The following is an 18,964-nucleotide window of genomic DNA, read 5'->3' on the forward strand; positions in this document are numbered from 1 at the left end:
CTGACTGATCACAGCTGCCCTATTCTCCCTCTTTGTCTGCAGTAGCTGCCGCCCAGCTCGAACATACCAACGTCGCCGCCATGGACGCCCTCCTACCAACGCTCTAGCCACAAACTGTACGTCTCAGATTCCTCGGTTTGCCCACGGAAATACGCATCGAGATACTTCGACATATGCTAGTCGAGGAGGGAAGGCTGTTTCCACATAATACAAACCCAAGCTGAAGAGGCAAGGACGAGGCAACTACGAGCTTACCGCGAAGTACGAGTCGACGTTTTCTCAGGCCATGAGTTCTGGGATTCTGGAAATGAGGTTAGTAGCAAATTTGCTACTGCCAATCGTATCAGGAGTGTTCTCCGGACACAACTGCTTTGACCTGAGGACGTAACATAGGTGGACAAGAGGCGTTGAAACATACCATAGAGCAGAACTAAGGATGTGAAGGTGCCGATGATGGAAGACGATTATACATCGGCCACGGTTAGATGTTGTCTCCCCTTTCTCTAGGATACCTTCAAGTGCTAAAAGCTCCGTAATCAAATCCCACTTGTTAGATAGAAACCTCCATTGTAATGCCATATGTTCCAAGATGTCACTGTCGATCTCTCCCTGGAGAGTACATTCTTCGAAAACTTCGAAACCGACGTGATATTGCCTCTGCGCTTCCTTTGGTTTGTAGATTTTCGAAATTCATCCCCTCTCACCACCACTCCCTTAATCCTCTTCGAGTATCGCCTGGGTGACCGTTCGCGAGGGCCGCTAGCCCACTCACAGTCTTGGCAGGAAGGTCAAAGGACACAACAACTCTGTCTCACTTCCTCTCCCTTCAGCAAGCCAAAGCCGTATAACCATCAGTATGCAGTCAAATAACCCACCATCATTTGAGTCTATCGTAGCGATGTTCAACAACCTCCCGGAGGACATGCTTGCGTATACGAACAGAGTCGTTGACGAAATCATGGCCCAAGACCCGAATGGCCTTGACCCCTCTGCCTCGTCAATTGCCTCCAGATTCACGGAGTCTTCAAGTCCTCGTCGTCGGCATGAAACCACGGCGTCTCCTCCCGAGCCGTCCCCTCCTCCCCCGCCTCCGCCATCTCCGCCTCATCCTGGTGCGTGGGATCGTGGCCGTGCCTGCGTGGTCAACGCGACCAATACGTACTGGTCGTATGGAAGGGAACATGGGGTATGTACACTCTCCTTCTCATTTACCCGATTGTATACTAACGAGTTGTAGTGTAGTCAAGAGTCGAAGAGCAACCTCGTGGACGGCGAACGAGTTTATATGAAACAACCGAACGGTACTCTTCGCTGGGCAGTCCTCAAACAGCAAGCTCGGGGCACGCTGGCAGCTAGGGCGCACCTGAATCAGATGGTGGAAGCTGTAGGCGGCGACCCTACGACATTCAGAAACAGGCTTGCCAAAGCGGACTACGTTCTGGATCGAGAGGTACCTACCGGTGTCGTCCGTGAGGAGGACTCTGGAGAAATGTTCTCGCTTTGGTCACCAGTTCATCTGGGCCAACCAGCGTCCACTTTCTTCTGGGGGACAGGACAATTCGCGAGCGGTACACTGACGATGGTGCCGACGACCCAGGAGGAGATGGAGTGGTTTTGACGAGGTGCAGCACGTGGTCCTTGGACCGAAGAGGCTATCCAGTTGGTGTGCGTGCTCGCTAAACCGATGATGGAAGACAGCTTGTCGATGGAGGATCTGGCCGCTTGATATCAGATAGACCAAGCATAAATGAAGACATATTCCTCTACGTAAAGTCTGCCTTACCATTGTGCATATCCCATAGTTGTTTTGAAATGTTGACCTCTGGCGTATGCTTCTGCTTCGACACTTCAAGCATGGACAGTGGCAGCTCAGTCCATCGGCCCAAAATGTTGCTGACAATTCGTAGAATATCCTTCAGACATACAAGAAGTTCTTAGCGCATTTTAGGAAGTTGGCATAATCATGGCTAACGCTTAGGCCTCACAATCCGGCGTGATGTTGATGTTCGTTAAGTGTGTTCGTCTTACACTTTTCTCGCACGCCAGACCGCACTGGCGCCCTCACAACCAGAGACAGAAGCTCGCAAAGCTGTATATCCCCTGAAGGTCTACCTTCATATTCAGACCGATCCCGCTGACGTTTTGTCAGCTCCCCGCTCAAACCACCACGACCAGACAAGAGTCGCCTGAGGCATTGTGATCTCGCTCGGCAATTCGAACCATCCATACCGCGACGCTTCATCGATATGTCGACTGAAACCATAAGCATAGCTGCGTCTTCGCAAGATTCTTTCTCGCGCCTGCCAGAGGAGGTGGTCACACGCATCATGAAGTGCCACTACAACAACTATATCGGAGGTGTGCTTCTCTGCTGTGAGACGTTTTTTCCAAAGGATCCAGGCTTCTTGACAGACCTTTGTTCTTACGCTGCTGAACTATACTGGTGTGCAGACGACGAACGCAAGTATGGTTATCAGCCAGTGGCCACTACAATCGACGCAACAAAGATCCAGGAGGTCCTGAAGATCCGGCTTGTCAACAAACTCTTCGCTCGCTGCATGCTTGACGCCTTTTTAAAGAGTCCCATCATATTTGAGCATGTTTCATACGATTGGACAGATCCGGGAAAGATTTTTTGGTTTCTACCTTGCCAGATCGAGCCAAAGCTTGCCCAGCGTGGTGGACGCATTCAAGCTGAATACTACACCAGGGTTCCCTACACGTACCGCTTTGTTTGGAATAAGACCGACATCCATGGGCCCTTGAGGCGATAGAAGCCCTCCAAGCAACCCCTCAGCTAGGAGGCGGATCCGCAAATACCAACATGCTTGCCCTCTCCCACGAGAGCTGAAACTGGCTACGCACCAATTTCCGATCATCGCTTGATCCCGTGGATGCTTGCGGACAGCCGCCTCCGCAGCAAGACAACGTATGCAGCCGGCGGACAAACCAATTGCTACGACGAGCATCTTACAAGGCTCTTTACACACTCAAGCCGGCAACGAATCTCTGGCGTCTCTCAGCCACGAGGAGTGACCAATGCTTTATCGTAGAGTGACTTCTGAGGAAACCACAAGATCACGAACAGATGTAGCTTCCACGTCCGTCTTCTATCCCTCCGTTTGGACCGATAGGAAAGTACAACATCGCCTGCGTTCCCAGAGCATGAAGCACTACCTCATCTCGTGCGAGCCGGATATGGCGACCGCCTGCGAGTATCTCCAACAAAAACCCCAGTAGACGAGCGCGTTGGGAGAGATGGGGAGGATGTTATGACATACTTCGCATTGCTAGGGAAAGATAAGGAGCTGGATGTCGCCTTCCGCACCTGTAAAATGACAGAGAAGGACGCATACACGGTCCTGGAGATATATTCTCACTTCGCAAGTTTGCGAATGGCAACCATGGGTACCGAAGAGGTATCCTGGTTTGTAAGGGAGACGTCGACTTCAGGTACCCAACTTTAGAAGACGTGGGATGACGCTATCAGCGAAGACACCGAACCCAAAGTCTTCTCTCAACAGTTCAAGCTTTCTATACTCCTGACATCTCTGGAGTAATGTCTTTCCTCTTCTAGGATGATGTACGAATGCGAAGAGCCCTTGCCCTTCCACAGTGGAAAATGGACATGTATCCAGGGCATACTTGGATCGCACAATCCCATCCTTGGAGGTAGTAAGTCAAGAAGCGGATACGACGGTCTCATTTCTGAGTATGGTGATGTCCAAGGTAGCGTCCCTGGGTGGCCTTGGCCTAGACGAGACCTCGCTTTGGACTGATATGGTCGCATTTTTGCACCCTACGAGGAGAGTCTGATCTCAATGAAGCACTGGGTGCAGCACCAGCCGCTATACCACGATGCACTGGCGTATGTTTCAAACGGCTGCATATCTCTGGGAAAGGCTGCGAGGGGTATATCGGATCTCCCGACAGAGCTCGTCTGCAGGATCTTCAAGCACATATGCCTGTTCGATGGCTCGGTACTTATGGCGTTGGATCGCAGCGTTGTGTCAATGGTTCTAAGCATTTTTGCTGCGAGGTTTTACTTCCAAAGTACCGTTCCGTTGCCTATGGCCAGACACATTACTGGTTCATGGCTGACCAATTCTTGAAGAACATTTTTCAAGTTATGGACCTGCGTGAAGCCTGTCGTGATTGGGTGGTATGATCCTAGACAATTTCTCAGAACAGTTTCCGGTATCAGAGTCGCCATCGGCCCAGCAGATGAAGAACCGGACTCAAGCTTGTAACCATCCGCGAAACTGTACTCCGTGGTCTCAATCTCGGACATCTTATCATCCTCTTACTGTATCGAAACATATGTTGATACCAACAACGATGAGCTGTAGTCGTAACTCTCGAAAATAGTACGGTTGTCGGCTTCGCCTCTGTCACAGAGAGATCTATCAGGATACGTGCATGGTCTGGTGGCCATGGCCAGGTACCTGGGTTTCTAGCAATTGGCTGTATTGACTCCGAGGAGATTAGGGTCATAAAGCGCCAGGTCTATTGGATTACTCAGCGGACGTATCGGTGACGACGAGGATTTGGATTCGAGTCGAGACTGACGTGCGACAAGGAAGAGGTCATCCTATCATACAATAACCTCAGGTTTGGCCCGAGGTGGTCGTCTAATCAGCGAGTTCGCCCTTACTCAGGGTGTAGAGGCGTATACCTGAAGTATTTTCTGTCTCACGCACAGCCCCGTTCTATTACAACAGTGGCAGGGGATTGCCCTATAGCATGATCGAGGGGGCAAGCGCGGGGCAGATCTGTGAAGAAAGGGCGTCCGACCCTAGTGCCACAGAACCGGGTTGCTTTGGTGAGGTTTTGCGAGGACCGCCATGCCCCCGCTGCGATAGAACGCCTGCTGTTGATCACAAAAGCATCCCAAGAGATGTCTCTACATTGCTGTCTTTGGCCATGCTCGTCTTCAACGGAGGATCGGGCGAAGGGTTCGAGGGTGAGGTCGAGTCTGCTTGCTACTCGGGGCTAGGCTCGCAAGACTGTACCAGTGACACGAGAGGCTAGGAAGGACGGGAGAACGTAGGCGAGCTTGCTGTGAGGTTGCTCAAGAACCCGTTCTTGTCAGCAACTTATACAGTGGTCTCGTGGGGCGCAGGAAAAGCAACCAGGCTCAGAAAGGTTGAGTTGGGTACAGAGAGAAGTGAGCGGCTGTTCGTCGTGATGGAAAGTGAACTTCAAATCGAGGCACCACCGAAGCTTCAGCCTTCTTCGGACTGACAATCAATCGCCACCGCAATCAACTGTCACGAACCTACCACCACATCTAAATCACCTCAGTCCAAATCCTGATGTTATTAGTCGGAAGCTCAAAGGACGATCAAGGGAGTTTAGCCAAGCGCTTGTATAGAGTCTTCCGCGATGCTCTGCACTTCTTGCCTCAGAAATGATCATATAAGCACCCAACACACCCGTATATAGAAAATGGTCCTGGGATGTTGCAGTTTAGCTGTTCGGGACTACTCAGACAAGCGACCTGCTCCAGCCTCCCACAAGGAAGACATCGCCAGCCAGCGTAACACTGGTGGCCTGGAAGGCAGCACAGAGGATACGAAGGATGTACAGATCTCCATGAATACGGTAGGCAGATAAGCTAGAAGGTCATTTCATGACTTTCGGTTGCTGGAACAAGACGAAAATATCGCGAATATCCTCAGGAGGCATCGAAGGCATTCATAGTAATCAGGAAGAACGGCTGAATGTAGACTACAGAGCAGGAAACTGGCCACAGGAAGAGTTCGCGACAGTGACATGAAGAGATTCAGAGAGATATGTTTTACGTGGTACACGTCGGAGGTAAACTGTCCCACGCGAGATGGGATGATGTCAGGAGGTTGGGAAGCTACCCCACCGGATTTTGGAAGCTCCCCACTGCACGCTAGACAGACCCCGGCCTCCGATACAGGCCGGCAGAGTCACCGATCTAACTTTCCCAAAAATTGCGACTCAACAATCATCATATTCTTTGCAACATCACAATGGCGACCGTACCCGACTATTCACGGCCGACGACGCCTGAAAATGGTACCAATGGCACCAATGGCCTTGCCTCGCCTCGCACGCCAAAGACAGGCCTCGCCCTCACCGAGTACAGCGCAAACCCCAGTCCGCCTTCCGAATCCAACACTTCACGAACCAACCATGCCATACCCGACGCGTTCCTTCTGCCCAATGGCTATCCCGATTACCTCCGCCTCATCCTCACTTCGCGCGTCTACGAAGTCGTCCAGGAAACGCCCCTCACTCATGCGACCAATCTCAGCAACAGACTAGAATGCAATGTTCTACTCAAGCGCGAGGACTTACAGCCCGTCTTCAGCTTCAAGCTACGCGGCGCATACAACAAAATGGCACATCTGGACCCCAAGGACAGGTGGAAAGGAGTCGTTGCATGCAGCGCCGGAAACCATGCACAAGGTGTCGCATATTCTGCGCGCAAGCTGAAGATTCCCGCGACTATTGTCATGCCTTCTGGCACTCCCGATATTAAACACAAGAACGTCTCACGGCTAGGAGGTTCAGTGATACTACACGGCGCTGATTTTGACGCTGCAAAGGCAGAGGCTGCAAGGTTAGAGAAGTTGCACGGCCTTATACCTATACCGCCATTCGACGATCCCTATGTCATTGCAGGCCAGGGTACTGTTGGCATGGAGTTGCTGCGACAGACCAACCTGCAAGATCTGAAGGCCGTTTTCTGCTGTGTCGGTGGTGGAGGACTCATCGCAGGCACAGGTGTATACATCAAGCGGATAGCACCACACGTCAAGATCATAGGAGTGGAGCAATACGACGCAAACGCCATGGTCGAGTCGCTGAAAGCCGGAAAGCGCGTCTTCTTGAAGGACGTGGGACTGTTCGCTGATGGAGCCGCCGTCAAGACAGTCGGAGAGGAAACTTTCAGGATATGTCAAGAGGTCGTCGATGAAGTAGTTCAGGTTACAACAGACGAGACATGCGCCGCCATCAAAGACATGTTCGAAGACACACGCTCCATCGTTGAGCCTGCAGGCGCACTCGCCCTCGCAGGCCTGAAGAAATGGGTGAACCGCAACCCATCACCGGATCGCAATCGCGGTCTGGTTGCCATTGCTAGTGGCGCAAACATGAACTTCGACCGCCTCCGCTTTGTTGCCGAGCGTGCCGCCATCGGTGAAAACAAAGAAGCCATCCTTTCCGTCACCATCCCCGAACAACCCGGTGCCTTTGCTAAGCTCATTTCGCTCATCCATCCCATGGCCATCACAGAGTTCAGTTACCGCTACTCAGGCCCCAACTCCGCCCAAATACTGGTCGGCGTTGAGTTAAAGGCTGCAACACGGACCCGCGACCTACCCGACCTCCTCAACCGTCTCGGCGCTGAGGGCATGACTGCTGAAGATCTGTCTCAAGACGAGCTCGCAAAATCGCATATCCGCTACCTTGTTGGAGGTCGCAGTAACGCCGCTGACGAGCATCTTTTCATGTTCGAGTTCCCTGAGCGGGGAGGCGCTCTGTACAAGTTCTTGAACACATTGCAGCCAGGCATGAACATCAGTCTTTTCCACTACAGGAACTACGGGGGAGACGTTGCGAAGATCCTGGCCGGTATCCAATGTAAGGAGGAGGACAGTAGCAAGCTGGCAAGTTTCTTGAAGGACATCGGATACCCGTACAAGGAAGTGACCGACAGCCCAAGCTACAAGATGTTCTTGAGGCAGTGAGATGGGCGAACCTAAGAAGAAGAGAAGAGATCATGTCAAGATAAGATCGGGAACGAAGATATGAAGGAACAATGCAGATACCCCTTTCGATTGTTATAATTGCTCACTCACTTCCAAGCAGCATGTAGATTCCAGAGCCCATGCTCACAGTCCCACAAGCACTACCTACCAAGGCCAGCACCCCTCTGCCTTCAAGTAGCCCCCATGCTCCTCATCCCTTCTCGCCTCCAGGATAGCAATCATGGGCTTCGCACCCTCCCTCGTAGGCTTCGCCTCATGCTCTACTTTATTCTACTCCGGGAATTAGTCCCCGTCTGACCGGACCAAAGACGACTGCAAAGCCAGATGCAGATGAGATGCAACATACCATTGGTCCTAAATTACTCTCGGTGAATCCAGGGCAGAAACAAAACACCTTCCATCCCTTGGGCCCATACTCATAGTCTTGACACGCAGTAAGCATGTTCAAAGCCGCTTTGGAAGTGCGGTATGGCACCTGTTCACCTCATTAGCACGAACATGGCCACTCGGGATACGTGAGAGTCATACGACTTTCATCTCCTGATGCGGATTGGTCCTGTCAACTCTTAACCAAATACTGCCAGCTCCACTTGTCACGTTGATAATTCGTGGCGTCCTACCCATCTTTTCGCTCCTCTCGAGCAACGTCGCGAAAGTCTCGACGATGATGACGGGACCAGTCACATTGGTCAGGAAGGCGGCTGCCATACGTGTGGACAGAGAAGCTGAAGTGGGTGGTTCACCAGTTATTGCGGCGTTGTTGATCAAGGCATCAAGGCGACCGTGTTTCTCTTCTACCATCTTCCCAGCATCACTGATGCTGTTCTCGTCATTGACGTCTATCTGCAACAACTCGGCCTTGCCAGGCAGCTCTCTTTCCTGTAAAAGCTTCACAGCGGCTTCGCCTTTTTCAATGGAACGGCTACCGAGCAGGATATAGTACTTGTTATCGCGCAAGAGTTGGGCGGCGAGCTCGAATCCGATCCCTCCGTTTGCTGTACCCGCAGTGTTAGCGAACAAGGTCTAAGAGCTTCAATCACAGAAGAGAGAGTAAATATGAAAGGAGAAGAAGAGTGGCAAGTTGCATGAAGAAAAAGGCAAGAACTGAGGAAAGGGGGTAGTTTACCGCCGGTGATGAGAACGATGGTCTGTTCTTCAGAAGCCATGTCGTTTCTTTGTCCGTTCAAGCATGCTCTTAACAAGGGGATATGATGTTTCTTGCTGCAGCCAAACCTGTGTCTACTTCGAATCGACAAAGTCTAGCCTCTTTATATCTCCTCTCGTCCCTCTCCCGCTTCTCAACCTCATTCTTACTATCAGTCTACTTCCTCGGCTACTTACCGCGTTCCTCAGTCTATACGGCACTGTGCCCACTTTTACCTGCATACGGCCGCGTCTTCGGAAGTGCAACACGCCATTCGCATACTGCGATGTAGTATGGGCCCATCTTTGCTGCTTCGAGACGTACCATGTAGTGCAAAAGCCCAGACGACAGAAGCACGCCTGGACCAATGAGTATCTCTCAAACCGTCTGAACAGCATGTCAGTAACGCACTGTTGATCGTCCTAACTCGATGGTCTTAGTCGGTCGGCGGGGATAACGGACTCAGGCTCACAGCCATGGGGTTAGACGGAAGCCACGGAATTCTTGAGAATACGAAGGAGGGTTAGACTGGAAAGGCAGGGTCCTTTGACATCCAACGTGCATGATGAAGCTTGATTGTTTCTCTCATTTGTCTATTGACTATCTAAATTGTGCGGTGATGTTGCAATTCGAGAGCCGCTATCGGCTGCGTGGTATCCTATAATGCAAGCTCCATCCTTACCCAACAAGAAAATAGAAAACGCCGGCGCCTCACCAACGCCCACCTGATGCAATAGTGATAGCGAGTGTAGAGTTGGTCGGACAGAATATGAGCAGCCGCGATCATGCACGGTCACACCCTATCTTCTGCAAAATCCAATACTTCGCAATCGTCCTCGAAAAAGTTCTCCTCATCACCCTCCTTCTTGATACGTCTTCTTCGCGTAGTGACGACAACCTGTTCCACCTCTTCTTCACCGTCCTGAAGGACAAGCTTGTTCTCGAACTTGGGAGCAATACCGGCAATATCGTCCTCTCCAGAATCGTATGCTTGGGTAATGGGCGTAGAAAGCCGGGTCGCCTCAATACTCTCGCCAAAGAGCCAGGGGGAGTCGTCTTCGTGGTGGAGGTCGGAGATTAGTCCTGGCAACGAGGGCTGGTACTCACTGCTCTCCTCGTGAATCTCGAGGGGCTGTCTTGAATAGACAAAACGTGCGACGCGTTTATCTGTATAGAAAGGCTGGTAAGGAGGATTCGTTTCAATCTCAGAGAAACTGAGTGGTGCGAGAGATGACGTGACGGGCTTGCGAGAAGGCAAAGACCGAGGAAGCCAGTCGCCATAGCAGTCCTGTGTTGGCTCCGCATCACCGGGCTGTGGGAATAGTTGCTCGGTGATAGAAAGCGGTAGTGCGGAGTCCAAGATAGGGGCGAGTCCAAATTCAACTGTCTTCTTCTTGGTTATCGACGCAGTATTGGATGACTTCCCCTTGCCTGTCGCAGCTCGCATCTGCACTCGCCAGATCTGAAGTACGCCACCTGACACCAATGCGATTGAGCCGCGGCCTCTGCCAGAAAGCCAGCGTACGCTGTATGGCTTGACGCCGCTAGGTGACGATGGCAGCGTCATCTTGTTGTCGCCCGCGTGACGTATGTTGTTGATTGACTTGCCTACACCAGCAGCAACGGCTTTACCGGACTTTGCGCCAGCAGCAGGTGTTACACCTAGACCACTTAGACTGAATCGAGACCCCGCAGCGCTGTTCTTCGCGCGGACGGCATCAAACCAAGGCTTAGCGCTATTGACGGCCTGCATTGCTGAGTTGACCATGCCGGTTGAACCCGTGGAAGCCGTGGCCTCCTTTGGTGGGGCAGAGGGTGCCGCAGGACGAATTCGTCGAGCTGGCGGCCATTGGAAGGCCGACGCAGGCATAGGAAACATGTGTACTGTTCCTTTATCGGTGATGACTGCTAGTTTATCGACTCGAGGAGCAGACCAAACAACATCAATGACATTGGCAACAGTCATTCTGGTAAATCGAGCGACTTGTCGAACATAAGGGCCGGATGGTTGCTCTCGAAGAGTCTTACGGACTCGTCGGAAATTCATCCGCTTCAAATCCCAAACATCCTGGTAATCGCCCTTCTTGCTTACAGTCATGAGCATCAGACCACTGGGGGCGAATGACATGAAGCTACAGCCGAGAGCTGCTGGTATAGTAGCAACGGGATGGAGAGCGTTCTTGTTCCTCGTTTCTTCCGCATCCACCAGTCTCTGCAAGTCGTAAACGGAGATGACGGTTGCTTCTTGTCTTGGCTGAGTCTGGCTGTGGCCATGAGTCGGTGGGAAGTAGTGCTGCATAGGATCTTGACCATATGGCACGTTATTTCCTTGTTGACCTCTGTTCATGTAGCTCTTGAAGGCTTGCACTCCCTTCTCGGTAGCCCAGCGCGCGCCCTTGATTGCAACTTGTGTCCCTTCCCGTGTAATTCTATCGAGCAAGCCTGCTTCGTTGGGCATATCGACAGCACAGTTGGGCGACGGCTGAGGTGGTACGCTATGGTGTGCAAGACCTGGAGCACGCTCATAGTACGGTGAGGTCAGCGCGACACCATTGACAGGGTAGAGCGCACTCGAAGCTGGTGGAGTGACTGCGAGCCAGCGATCAGAGAGAGAAAATACGGGCAAGCCATATTTCTCAGGAGGGATCTCGTCATGACTTCCATCGACGGCACTCGAACCGTTTGAGTGAACAGCTCGTTCGCGATTCTGAACCGAAGTCCACAGTTTGCCAATGCAGCGGAACTGCTCGCCGTACTCTGGGTGATTTCCCAGGTAAGGTGCGAACACGAAGACTTCGCCACTTGCGCCAGATGCAACGACAACAAACTTGCCCTTCGCCTCGATGACAAAGTCGCCTATTGGAGGTGGAGGTTGGAAGAGCGGGCTGTCAATTGGACTCGTGAGAGGGATCAAAGGAGTTCGGTACAGGACAGCTAGCCTCCGCTTCTCTTTCAGTGAGTAAATTTCAACGGTCGTCTGGTAGCCACTGATCTGGCCATCCCGATTGCCATGTCTCGAGGATGGCCTACTAGGCGATTCAGAGGCTGAGTCGTCGACCACGGAGGATGCCCCGCTTCCACTAGAGCTTCTACTGTCCTTGACGACCGGGCCGTGAAGAATGAGTGCGACCAGTGGACGGGAAGCAGCTAGAGGGTCTCGCCGCGATGTCCATGGCAAGATCTTGGCACCTATGACACCACCCCTGAGGCCTTCTAGACGGCCCACGATATCCATCTTGCTCTTCTCGACACGGAAAACGTCGAGCCCTCCTTGAGATCCAACGAGCAGCACATTCTCGGATGACCGAGCTGCTTCGTCTCCTGCCATGGATAGAGTGTCGAAGCCACAGAAGTAGCCTCCTTCGCCCGGCTGGATACCATCGGTTGGGCCATTGTTGAGGCCGAAGTCAATGTTTGGCAAGCCATAGTAGTGTGCTTGAGGTTGATGTGGCAGGGGCGGGTTTGGCACGAAGTGTTGCGACGGCGGACGAGCGCCGTGTTGCGAATACATGGATGCCCTGCGATCTCTGCCGGGCGAGTTCTGCAGACGGTCGCCAAAGTTTGTGTATTGACTGGGATGACTCAGAGGCCTTGCACCTGGAGGGGAGTTGGACATGGCCTGTTGTGCATACAGTCCGTCTCGTGCACCTGGCGAGTTGTGAAAGGTAGGCGGTGAACTGGCTATGGCTATACCACCGTTTCCTGGCGAGCCCGAGTTGGGAAAGAAGGGCACCGACTTGGCCCACTCGTTGGTGTATTGTGCGGCCGTGGTTCGCGTGGCACCGATAGCCGATAGTAATGGAGACGTGGTGGCATTGTAGTTTGAGGGTGGAGACGTGGAGGACAGACGCTTTGCTGAGGAAGGCGACCTGGTTCTGGGGCAGTCAGTTATGTTGGAGGACAAACAAGAGTCACTCGGTCGCTCTTTCTACCTGAGCGTCACCCCTGACGTGCACATGGCAGGGACACCTACATCTCTCTGGGATAGATGCGCGTAACCTTGTCGGCCGCCCTATTTCTTCTTCCCAACTCATATCTCGACGTGTTGCGGCCGCGCGCTTGTGGCGTGTCCTGTACCTTTGTGCCTTTGCGCTGTTGCTTGTGCAGGTAGGTGAGGTTGGAGACAGGCGTCGTATACTCGGCGGCGTTGTCGGGCGATGAGCTCATATAACCTGTGGATAAGCGTGTGGAGGTGTCTGTTGGAGCGCCAGCTCAGTCGTGGAGAGTTGCTGTGTGTCGTGGCCTGGAGGTAGGTTGTGGGGGTAGCGACGGATGAGCGCGGCGAGTGAGTTCGGATGGATGCTAGACACGGCGTTGCGTCATGCGCCTTCGTGACCAAGGCGCGTGAAGGTTGCAGTCCCGTGCTTGCACAGCAAGACGCTTATACAGAGTACTGGCTGGTGCCTTGTTCCTGACTCGGCGGCGCGTTATCGGGGCCTATCTGGTCTTCGCTCGGTATGATCGGGAGGCGCTCGTGGTGGCTATCGTTAGAGCCGCGGGGCTGGAGCTTCACGCGGCACGCTATGTAGGAGGCTCCTCAGCGCGTAATGCAAGTCAGTCTGGGTACAGCGCGCAGTCGTGAGTCAACTTGGAGCTTTATCTAAGCTTCCAAGTGTTGAGATATGAAATGCAGGGCGTCGTAAGTGCAGTTAGCTGTGTCGCTGGCCTGGTCGGTACTGAGGGGCAGCTCATAGCTTATGCAGGTGCATGTCGCGCCCTCACCCTTCCATTCGCCCTGCAACATGGTCGCCGCCGGCACCGCCCTTTGCGCTGATATCTAGCCCCTCTTTAGCTGCTTCTAGTCATTCCTAGATTGCGGGCGTGCTAGTTGGGTCAAGTGACTTCAGCGAGCACGGTAGATGCCTGAGTAATGTTGTTGGGCAGCCACATGCGGCGTTCCGCGAAGCATTCCGATCAGTGACGTTCTGGCATGCATATCACGAGGCCCACATCCCGCGCGGCATCTCGTGGCTTGCACGTGCTTGTATCTTTGGCCTCATCCTACAAAACCACAGCCGCATCGCTCACAAGAAGTGACATTTGACAGGTAGAATCTTCCCATTTCCAGTTCAAAGGCATGATCCGTCCTGTCCCGTCTACAAGGACGATGATCAGCAAATTGATTCCCAGCTCGGAAACACGCCCAGACAGCCTTGTCCGTAACCTTGTGATGATTTACCACTTTTGGTGTAAGCGACCTGCCATCCTAGAAGAACTTCGCATCGTACGTGCTAGCCGACGTAAGTAATGTAAGCGAATGTCCTGGGTACAATCAGGTACAAAAGTATGCAATCCCCAGGCAGGTCGCGAATGATTAGGTACTCACCAAGCATTCACTCACCATGTTCAAGTCAAAGTTCCTCAGCCTCGTCTCCTTGGCCCTTCTCCATGTGGCTCTCGCGCAATCTGAATATACGAATCTCCCAGAGGTACCACCAGGTGTCTTCAGTGCAAGCGCGCGCACTGAAATTAAAACCACCGTCGACGCTGCTTGGGATGCACTCACCGACTTCCCCAACTACGGAGCTTGGAACCCATTCGTGCGCTATGCTCTCGTCACTTCAGCCAACAACATCACTCTACCCGACCAGCGAGCTGTCGAAGGCAACTACTTATTCTTCCGTGTGCAGATCCCTCCGCTCCCGTTGCCGGTGAATAAGGACACACCAGACAATCTCTTGCATACGCAGACTGCTTTCGAGCGCATAACTCATGTACAGCCAGAATTGGGAAGGCTGGCATGGGATTACTTGGCGGAAATTGCTGTCAAATCGACGCGATGGCAGGCGGTCAGCGACATAGGCAACGGCACCGTGTTGTACGAGTCTCATGAGGAGTTTAACGGGCCGTTGGCTGGAATATTAAAAGAGACGCTGGGGGAGAGCTTGCAGGAATCTTTCGATGCACAAGGAGAGGGGCTGAAGTTGTACCTTGAAGGTAAATAGATAGCGTAGGATTGCGATGCGTTAGCATCTTGTCTTTAGCATACCAAACTCGTTCTACTTCATGTTGATGACATTCCGATGAGATAGATAATGTGAAAGTCTGATACGATGTGTAGTCGGAACAGTCCCAGATGAGGAGCGAAGGAGCATATCGGCGTTGGAAACAGCCATGCCGGGATCCCTGCCGCTCCGCGGGCATGCGCGCATCTGTCGCAATCGCACATGTGCAGTACACGCGAGTAACATCAGGCGCTCACCCACCATGAGGCCTTGTCTCAACAACATGTCTCTGTATTCTAACTGTCTTTTATAACACTCTCTCTTTGGTCTGGCACTAGTCACATTCCCGCTTCTGCTATCGCGACACCCCAAGGTCGCATGCCGCACAATCGTTATCGCCCATGTACATAGCTCTTTCTGAAGTCCTCTCTCCACCATGACGATAAGTCCTGAGCTCGAAGCCTTTGCACGAGCGATATCACGCGTACTGGGCTGGGCGTACTTCCTGTCGTGGTCAGTACCAGCCATCCTTCGACACGTACTCTATGATCCCACTCTAACTCACAGTCAGGTCCCTATCTTTCTACCCCCAACCCATATCAAACTATATTCGCAAATCCACGCTCGGTCTCGCAATAGACTTCCCCACCCTCAACGTCCTCGGCTTCACCTGCTACACCATCTCTACAGCCTGCTTCCTATACTCGCCTACTATCAAATCGCAATATGCGTACCGTCATCCGGAAGCGCCTCAGACGACAGTACGATTCAATGACTTCCTGTTCGCAGCACATGGCGCGGTCATGTGCGTGATCATTTACAGTCAGTTCTTCGAGAAGATATGGGGCTTCGAGATTGGCAAGAGGCAGAAGGTCAGTCGGGTCATACTAGGAGTTTGGTGGGGATGTGTGCTTGCTATCGTGGTCGTGGTGATGCTTGTAAAAACCAGAGGAACAGAAGAAAACGATGCACAGGGGTGGGCATGGATCGACGTTGTGAGTTGATCCAACTTTCCACCTTCTGACCTTACAAGTTCATGCTAATATCGAACAGATATATACGCTCGGCTACGTCAAACTCCTCACCGTATTTCTCAAGTACATACCGCAAGCCTGGGTCAATTACAAGCGCAAATCTACGCTGGGATGGAGTATATATCCTATGCTCTTGGACTTCGCGGGAGGTTGGCTTTCGCTTGCGCAGTTGTGCATCGATTCCGCGTTGGAAAACGATTGGAGTGGTGTCACAGGCAACCCAGTCAAGTTCGGGCTGGGAAACATTACTATTGTGTTTGATATCATCTTTATGCTGCAGCATTATGTGCTGTACAAACGTCCTGCAAAGCATTTGGAGGATGAGGACGAAGAGGAGAGGCAAGGACTTGTGGCGGGTCAGAGGGACTAGAAATTACATTGTGACATTCCGTCAATAACTTGAACCATTAAGGCTTGAAGCTGTCTGATGGTGAAGTGCTGCTTCATGTCAGACCTATTCAATCCAAAGAAGCGACACTGACGCTCCTCTCAGACTCTTGGGACGTTCTTGGTATGATCGGAAAAAAGTCCGTGGACGGATAAGCCAGCCCTTTCCTCGACAGAATCCGCGTACGTACCGTCAATTCCTACCGAAGAGCGCTATGGAATATAGGGACGCGTGGAGCAGGAAATGTGAAAACCAGCCTCGTGATATGTGTTCCGGCCTCATAACAAGCGCCGACAGACTAAGCGTCGCGTTCCTGAATTACCTTCTACCAGAACATGCCCCGCACTAGCCTGCCGCGCGACCCCTCCGAGCCTCTCCACATCTTTCCGACTCAGCGTTAGCAAGTTCCGGTAGAATATATATCCAGCATAACTCACGTCTTGATCCTACAAATACGTATTAGACCCTGCTCGAAGCATCCCCAGGATTCCTACCATCTTTTCACCATATATCGCAACAATGGCACCAAACTGGGACAGACTTATTCGCTTCATTGCGACAGATGGCCGTGAGCTGCGGGGTCAGCCAATCCTCCCTTCGGCAGACTTTGACGTTGGTACTACAACAGAAGAGACGGGACTGAAGGCCAAAGTGATTGATGTAAAAAACAACGACATCTTCGACTCAGCCACCAAGGTCACAGACGAAGAAGTAACAGTCAAGAAACTGCTTGGCCCAGTAACAGTGGATGAAGTGCCTATCATCCGCTGCATAGGTCTAAACTTTATCAAGCACAGTAAGTTTACCTCTCTGCTATACAGTTCCGCCCATTGCCATGCTGACAACTTCCCATAGTCCAGGAAGGTGGCCGCACCCTTCCCCCATACCCATCCACCTTCATAAAAGCAAACACATGCTTAAACGACCATGGTGCACCCATTGTCATCCCAAAAATCGCACAAGACAACCAAGCCGACTACGAGGGCGAACTCTGCTTCATCATCTCCAAGGACGCCAAAGACGTATCTGAAGCTGAAGCTTTCGACTACATCGGCGGCTACACATCCGGCAATGACGTCTCATCGCGTAAACTTCAACGAGACCCTCTCCTAGCAGGAACAGTGCCGCAATGGAATTTCTCAAAAGGCTTCGATACCTACGCGCCTCTGGGCCCCCAACTCGTTTCCACCAAAGTTATCCCTGACCCGTCCAAACTGCATCTCAAGACCATCGTTAATGGCGATTTGAGACAGAACTCGGGCATTGACGACCTGTGTTTCAAGATCCCAACCTTGGTGAGCTATTGCAGTCAGGGCACTACGCTAAAGAAGGGGACTGTGTTCATGACGGGTACGTGTGCGGGTGTTGGTTATGCGATGAAGGAGCCGCAGTTCTTGAAGCCGGGCGATGTGGTTGAGGTAAACCTGAGTCCAGAGATTGGCACGCTGAAGAATACGGTCGAGTATGCTTGAACGAACGGATAAATCCCGGAATTGATTCAAGAAATACGTCACTACTTTTTCGTGAATGAAATCTTGCTAGCCAGAATACAGGAAGATACACTACGTATCACAACTTTCAGATCTTCGATCTAGCCTTACTCTTCTGCTCCATCTCCTCTCTCTTGACCCTGAACCTCTCCGCGGGCGCACCCTCAACGAACCTTTCGGCCAACGCATCAACAGCATTAACTACAGCAATCACCCGCGCATCCCTAATCGGTGCATTTTGCAACCTCTTCATCTCCATCATACTCTTTCCATCATTCCCCTTTAGCTGCTCCTCCAAGAACTCGACAACCTTGCCTTGGAACTCATCACCCGTAGCGTCCCACACATAATTGTATAGACCCGCATCAACAAGCTCCTGTGCCGAGAGTTTACGGCCGAACATGAGGAAGTCGTTGGCCCGGTGAATGCCAATGGATTGGGCAAAGGATAACGCGGACCCGTTTTCGGGGACGAGACCAAGGGCTGAGAAAGGACATTGCAGCCAGGCTGTTGAGGAAGCAAGGACAATATCCGCAATACCCGGGAACCAAGCTGCACCACCACCGACAGCGGGACCGTTTAGGGCAAGGATGAGGACTTTGCGGTGGTCGATCATGGAGCGTAGAAGTTCCGTGGCATAGCCAAACCGAGTCACGAAAGCCAGTTTCTTCTCTCCATCGTTTTTGAACACTTCACCACCGCCGGGGATGCCTTTGACGTCTGCGCCGGCGGAGAAGAATCGGCCTTCGCCTGTCAGGACGGTGAAGACGGTATCCGGGTGCTCATTTAGAACACGTAGTGCGGCGATGACGTCTGGGATGAGATTTCCGCCGAAGGAGTTGAGGGCCTTGGGACGGTTGAACTAGGGAGTTGTGTTAGTTCTAGACATATACCATGACACGGATATCGATGATTCGACGAGAGAATTCTTCGTTGAATGCTCCAGAATCCTGTCACGGTAGAAAGAGCATGATTGGGGTAATCTTTTACCTTGATGATACCAATCTGTCCCTTGATCTCGAACTTGATGTCAGAGTAGTCCGATGAAGAAGTCATGATGTTTCAGAAACTAGCTTCTTTGAGACAAGTAGACGAATTTTAGCTATGACCAGTACACTTTTTTCTAAAGTTGTTGTTAAGTCGTTCTTTTCGATGGAGTGTCGACCTGCTGAAGACTTTCGGTCCTAGGAGCTGAGTTGTGATTGAATAGTAAGC

The 18,964-nt window shown here is 52.1% G+C and overlaps 9 protein-coding genes across 9 annotated transcripts; 6 read left to right on the forward strand and 3 right to left on the reverse strand.

The window, feature by feature from the left end:
• Positions 1-856: 856 nt before the first annotated feature.
• Positions 857-1,618, forward strand: AA0111_g6818 (hypothetical protein; the record flags this gene model as incomplete). Its single annotated transcript, XM_028653082.1, has 2 exons — positions 857-1,186; positions 1,238-1,618. 2 exons carry the CDS (start codon positions 857-859, stop codon positions 1,616-1,618), a joined length of 711 nt encoding a protein of 236 aa, XP_028505465.1.
• A 628-nt stretch (positions 1,619-2,246) lies between these two features.
• Positions 2,247-2,774, forward strand: AA0111_g6819 (hypothetical protein; the record flags this gene model as incomplete). The annotated part of the gene is made up of 1 exon (XM_028653083.1): positions 2,247-2,774. The coding sequence occupies one exon, from the start codon at positions 2,247-2,249 to the stop codon at positions 2,772-2,774; it is 528 nt and encodes a 175-aa protein (XP_028505464.1).
• A 3,228-nt stretch (positions 2,775-6,002) lies between these two features.
• On the forward strand, positions 6,003-7,727 carry AA0111_g6820 (Threonine dehydratase; the record flags this gene model as incomplete). The annotated part of the gene is made up of 1 exon (XM_028653085.1): positions 6,003-7,727. The coding sequence occupies one exon, from the start codon at positions 6,003-6,005 to the stop codon at positions 7,725-7,727; it is 1,725 nt and encodes a 574-aa protein (XP_028505292.1).
• A 165-nt stretch (positions 7,728-7,892) lies between these two features.
• Positions 7,893-8,914, reverse strand: AA0111_g6821 (hypothetical protein; the record flags this gene model as incomplete). Its single annotated transcript, XM_028653086.1, has 4 exons — positions 7,893-8,018; positions 8,095-8,223; positions 8,277-8,743; positions 8,875-8,914. The coding sequence occupies 4 exons, from the start codon at positions 8,912-8,914 to the stop codon at positions 7,893-7,895; spliced, it is 762 nt and encodes a 253-aa protein (XP_028505293.1).
• A 771-nt stretch (positions 8,915-9,685) lies between these two features.
• On the reverse strand, positions 9,686-13,059 carry AA0111_g6822 (hypothetical protein; the record flags this gene model as incomplete). Its single annotated transcript, XM_028653087.1, has 2 exons — positions 9,686-12,767; positions 12,866-13,059. The coding sequence occupies 2 exons, from the start codon at positions 13,057-13,059 to the stop codon at positions 9,686-9,688; spliced, it is 3,276 nt and encodes a 1,091-aa protein (XP_028505290.1).
• Positions 13,060-14,234: 1,175 nt separating this feature from the next.
• Positions 14,235-14,837, forward strand: AA0111_g6823 (hypothetical protein; the record flags this gene model as incomplete). Its single annotated transcript, XM_028653088.1, has 1 exon — positions 14,235-14,837. The coding sequence occupies one exon, from the start codon at positions 14,235-14,237 to the stop codon at positions 14,835-14,837; it is 603 nt and encodes a 200-aa protein (XP_028505291.1).
• A 436-nt stretch (positions 14,838-15,273) lies between these two features.
• AA0111_g6824 (hypothetical protein) lies at positions 15,274-16,241 on the forward strand (the record flags this gene model as incomplete). Its single annotated transcript, XM_028653089.1, has 3 exons — positions 15,274-15,350; positions 15,409-15,832; positions 15,891-16,241. 3 exons carry the CDS (start codon positions 15,274-15,276, stop codon positions 16,239-16,241), a joined length of 852 nt encoding a protein of 283 aa, XP_028505288.1.
• Positions 16,242-16,778: 537 nt separating this feature from the next.
• On the forward strand, positions 16,779-17,731 carry AA0111_g6825 (hypothetical protein; the record flags this gene model as incomplete). Its single annotated transcript, XM_028653090.1, has 2 exons — positions 16,779-17,055; positions 17,115-17,731. 2 exons carry the CDS (start codon positions 16,779-16,781, stop codon positions 17,729-17,731), a joined length of 894 nt encoding a protein of 297 aa, XP_028505289.1.
• A 106-nt stretch (positions 17,732-17,837) lies between these two features.
• AA0111_g6826 (hypothetical protein) lies at positions 17,838-18,805 on the reverse strand (the record flags this gene model as incomplete). The annotated part of the gene is made up of 2 exons (XM_028653091.1): positions 17,838-18,611; positions 18,740-18,805. The coding sequence occupies 2 exons, from the start codon at positions 18,803-18,805 to the stop codon at positions 17,838-17,840; spliced, it is 840 nt and encodes a 279-aa protein (XP_028505286.1).
• Between the last annotated feature and the right edge of the window lie 159 nt (positions 18,806-18,964).

The sequence above is a fragment of the Alternaria arborescens genome (genome assembly GCF_004154835.1).
Source record: "Alternaria arborescens strain FERA 675 chromosome Unknown contig_15, whole genome shotgun sequence".
Lineage (NCBI taxonomy): Eukaryota > Fungi > Ascomycota > Dothideomycetes > Pleosporales > Pleosporaceae > Alternaria > Alternaria arborescens.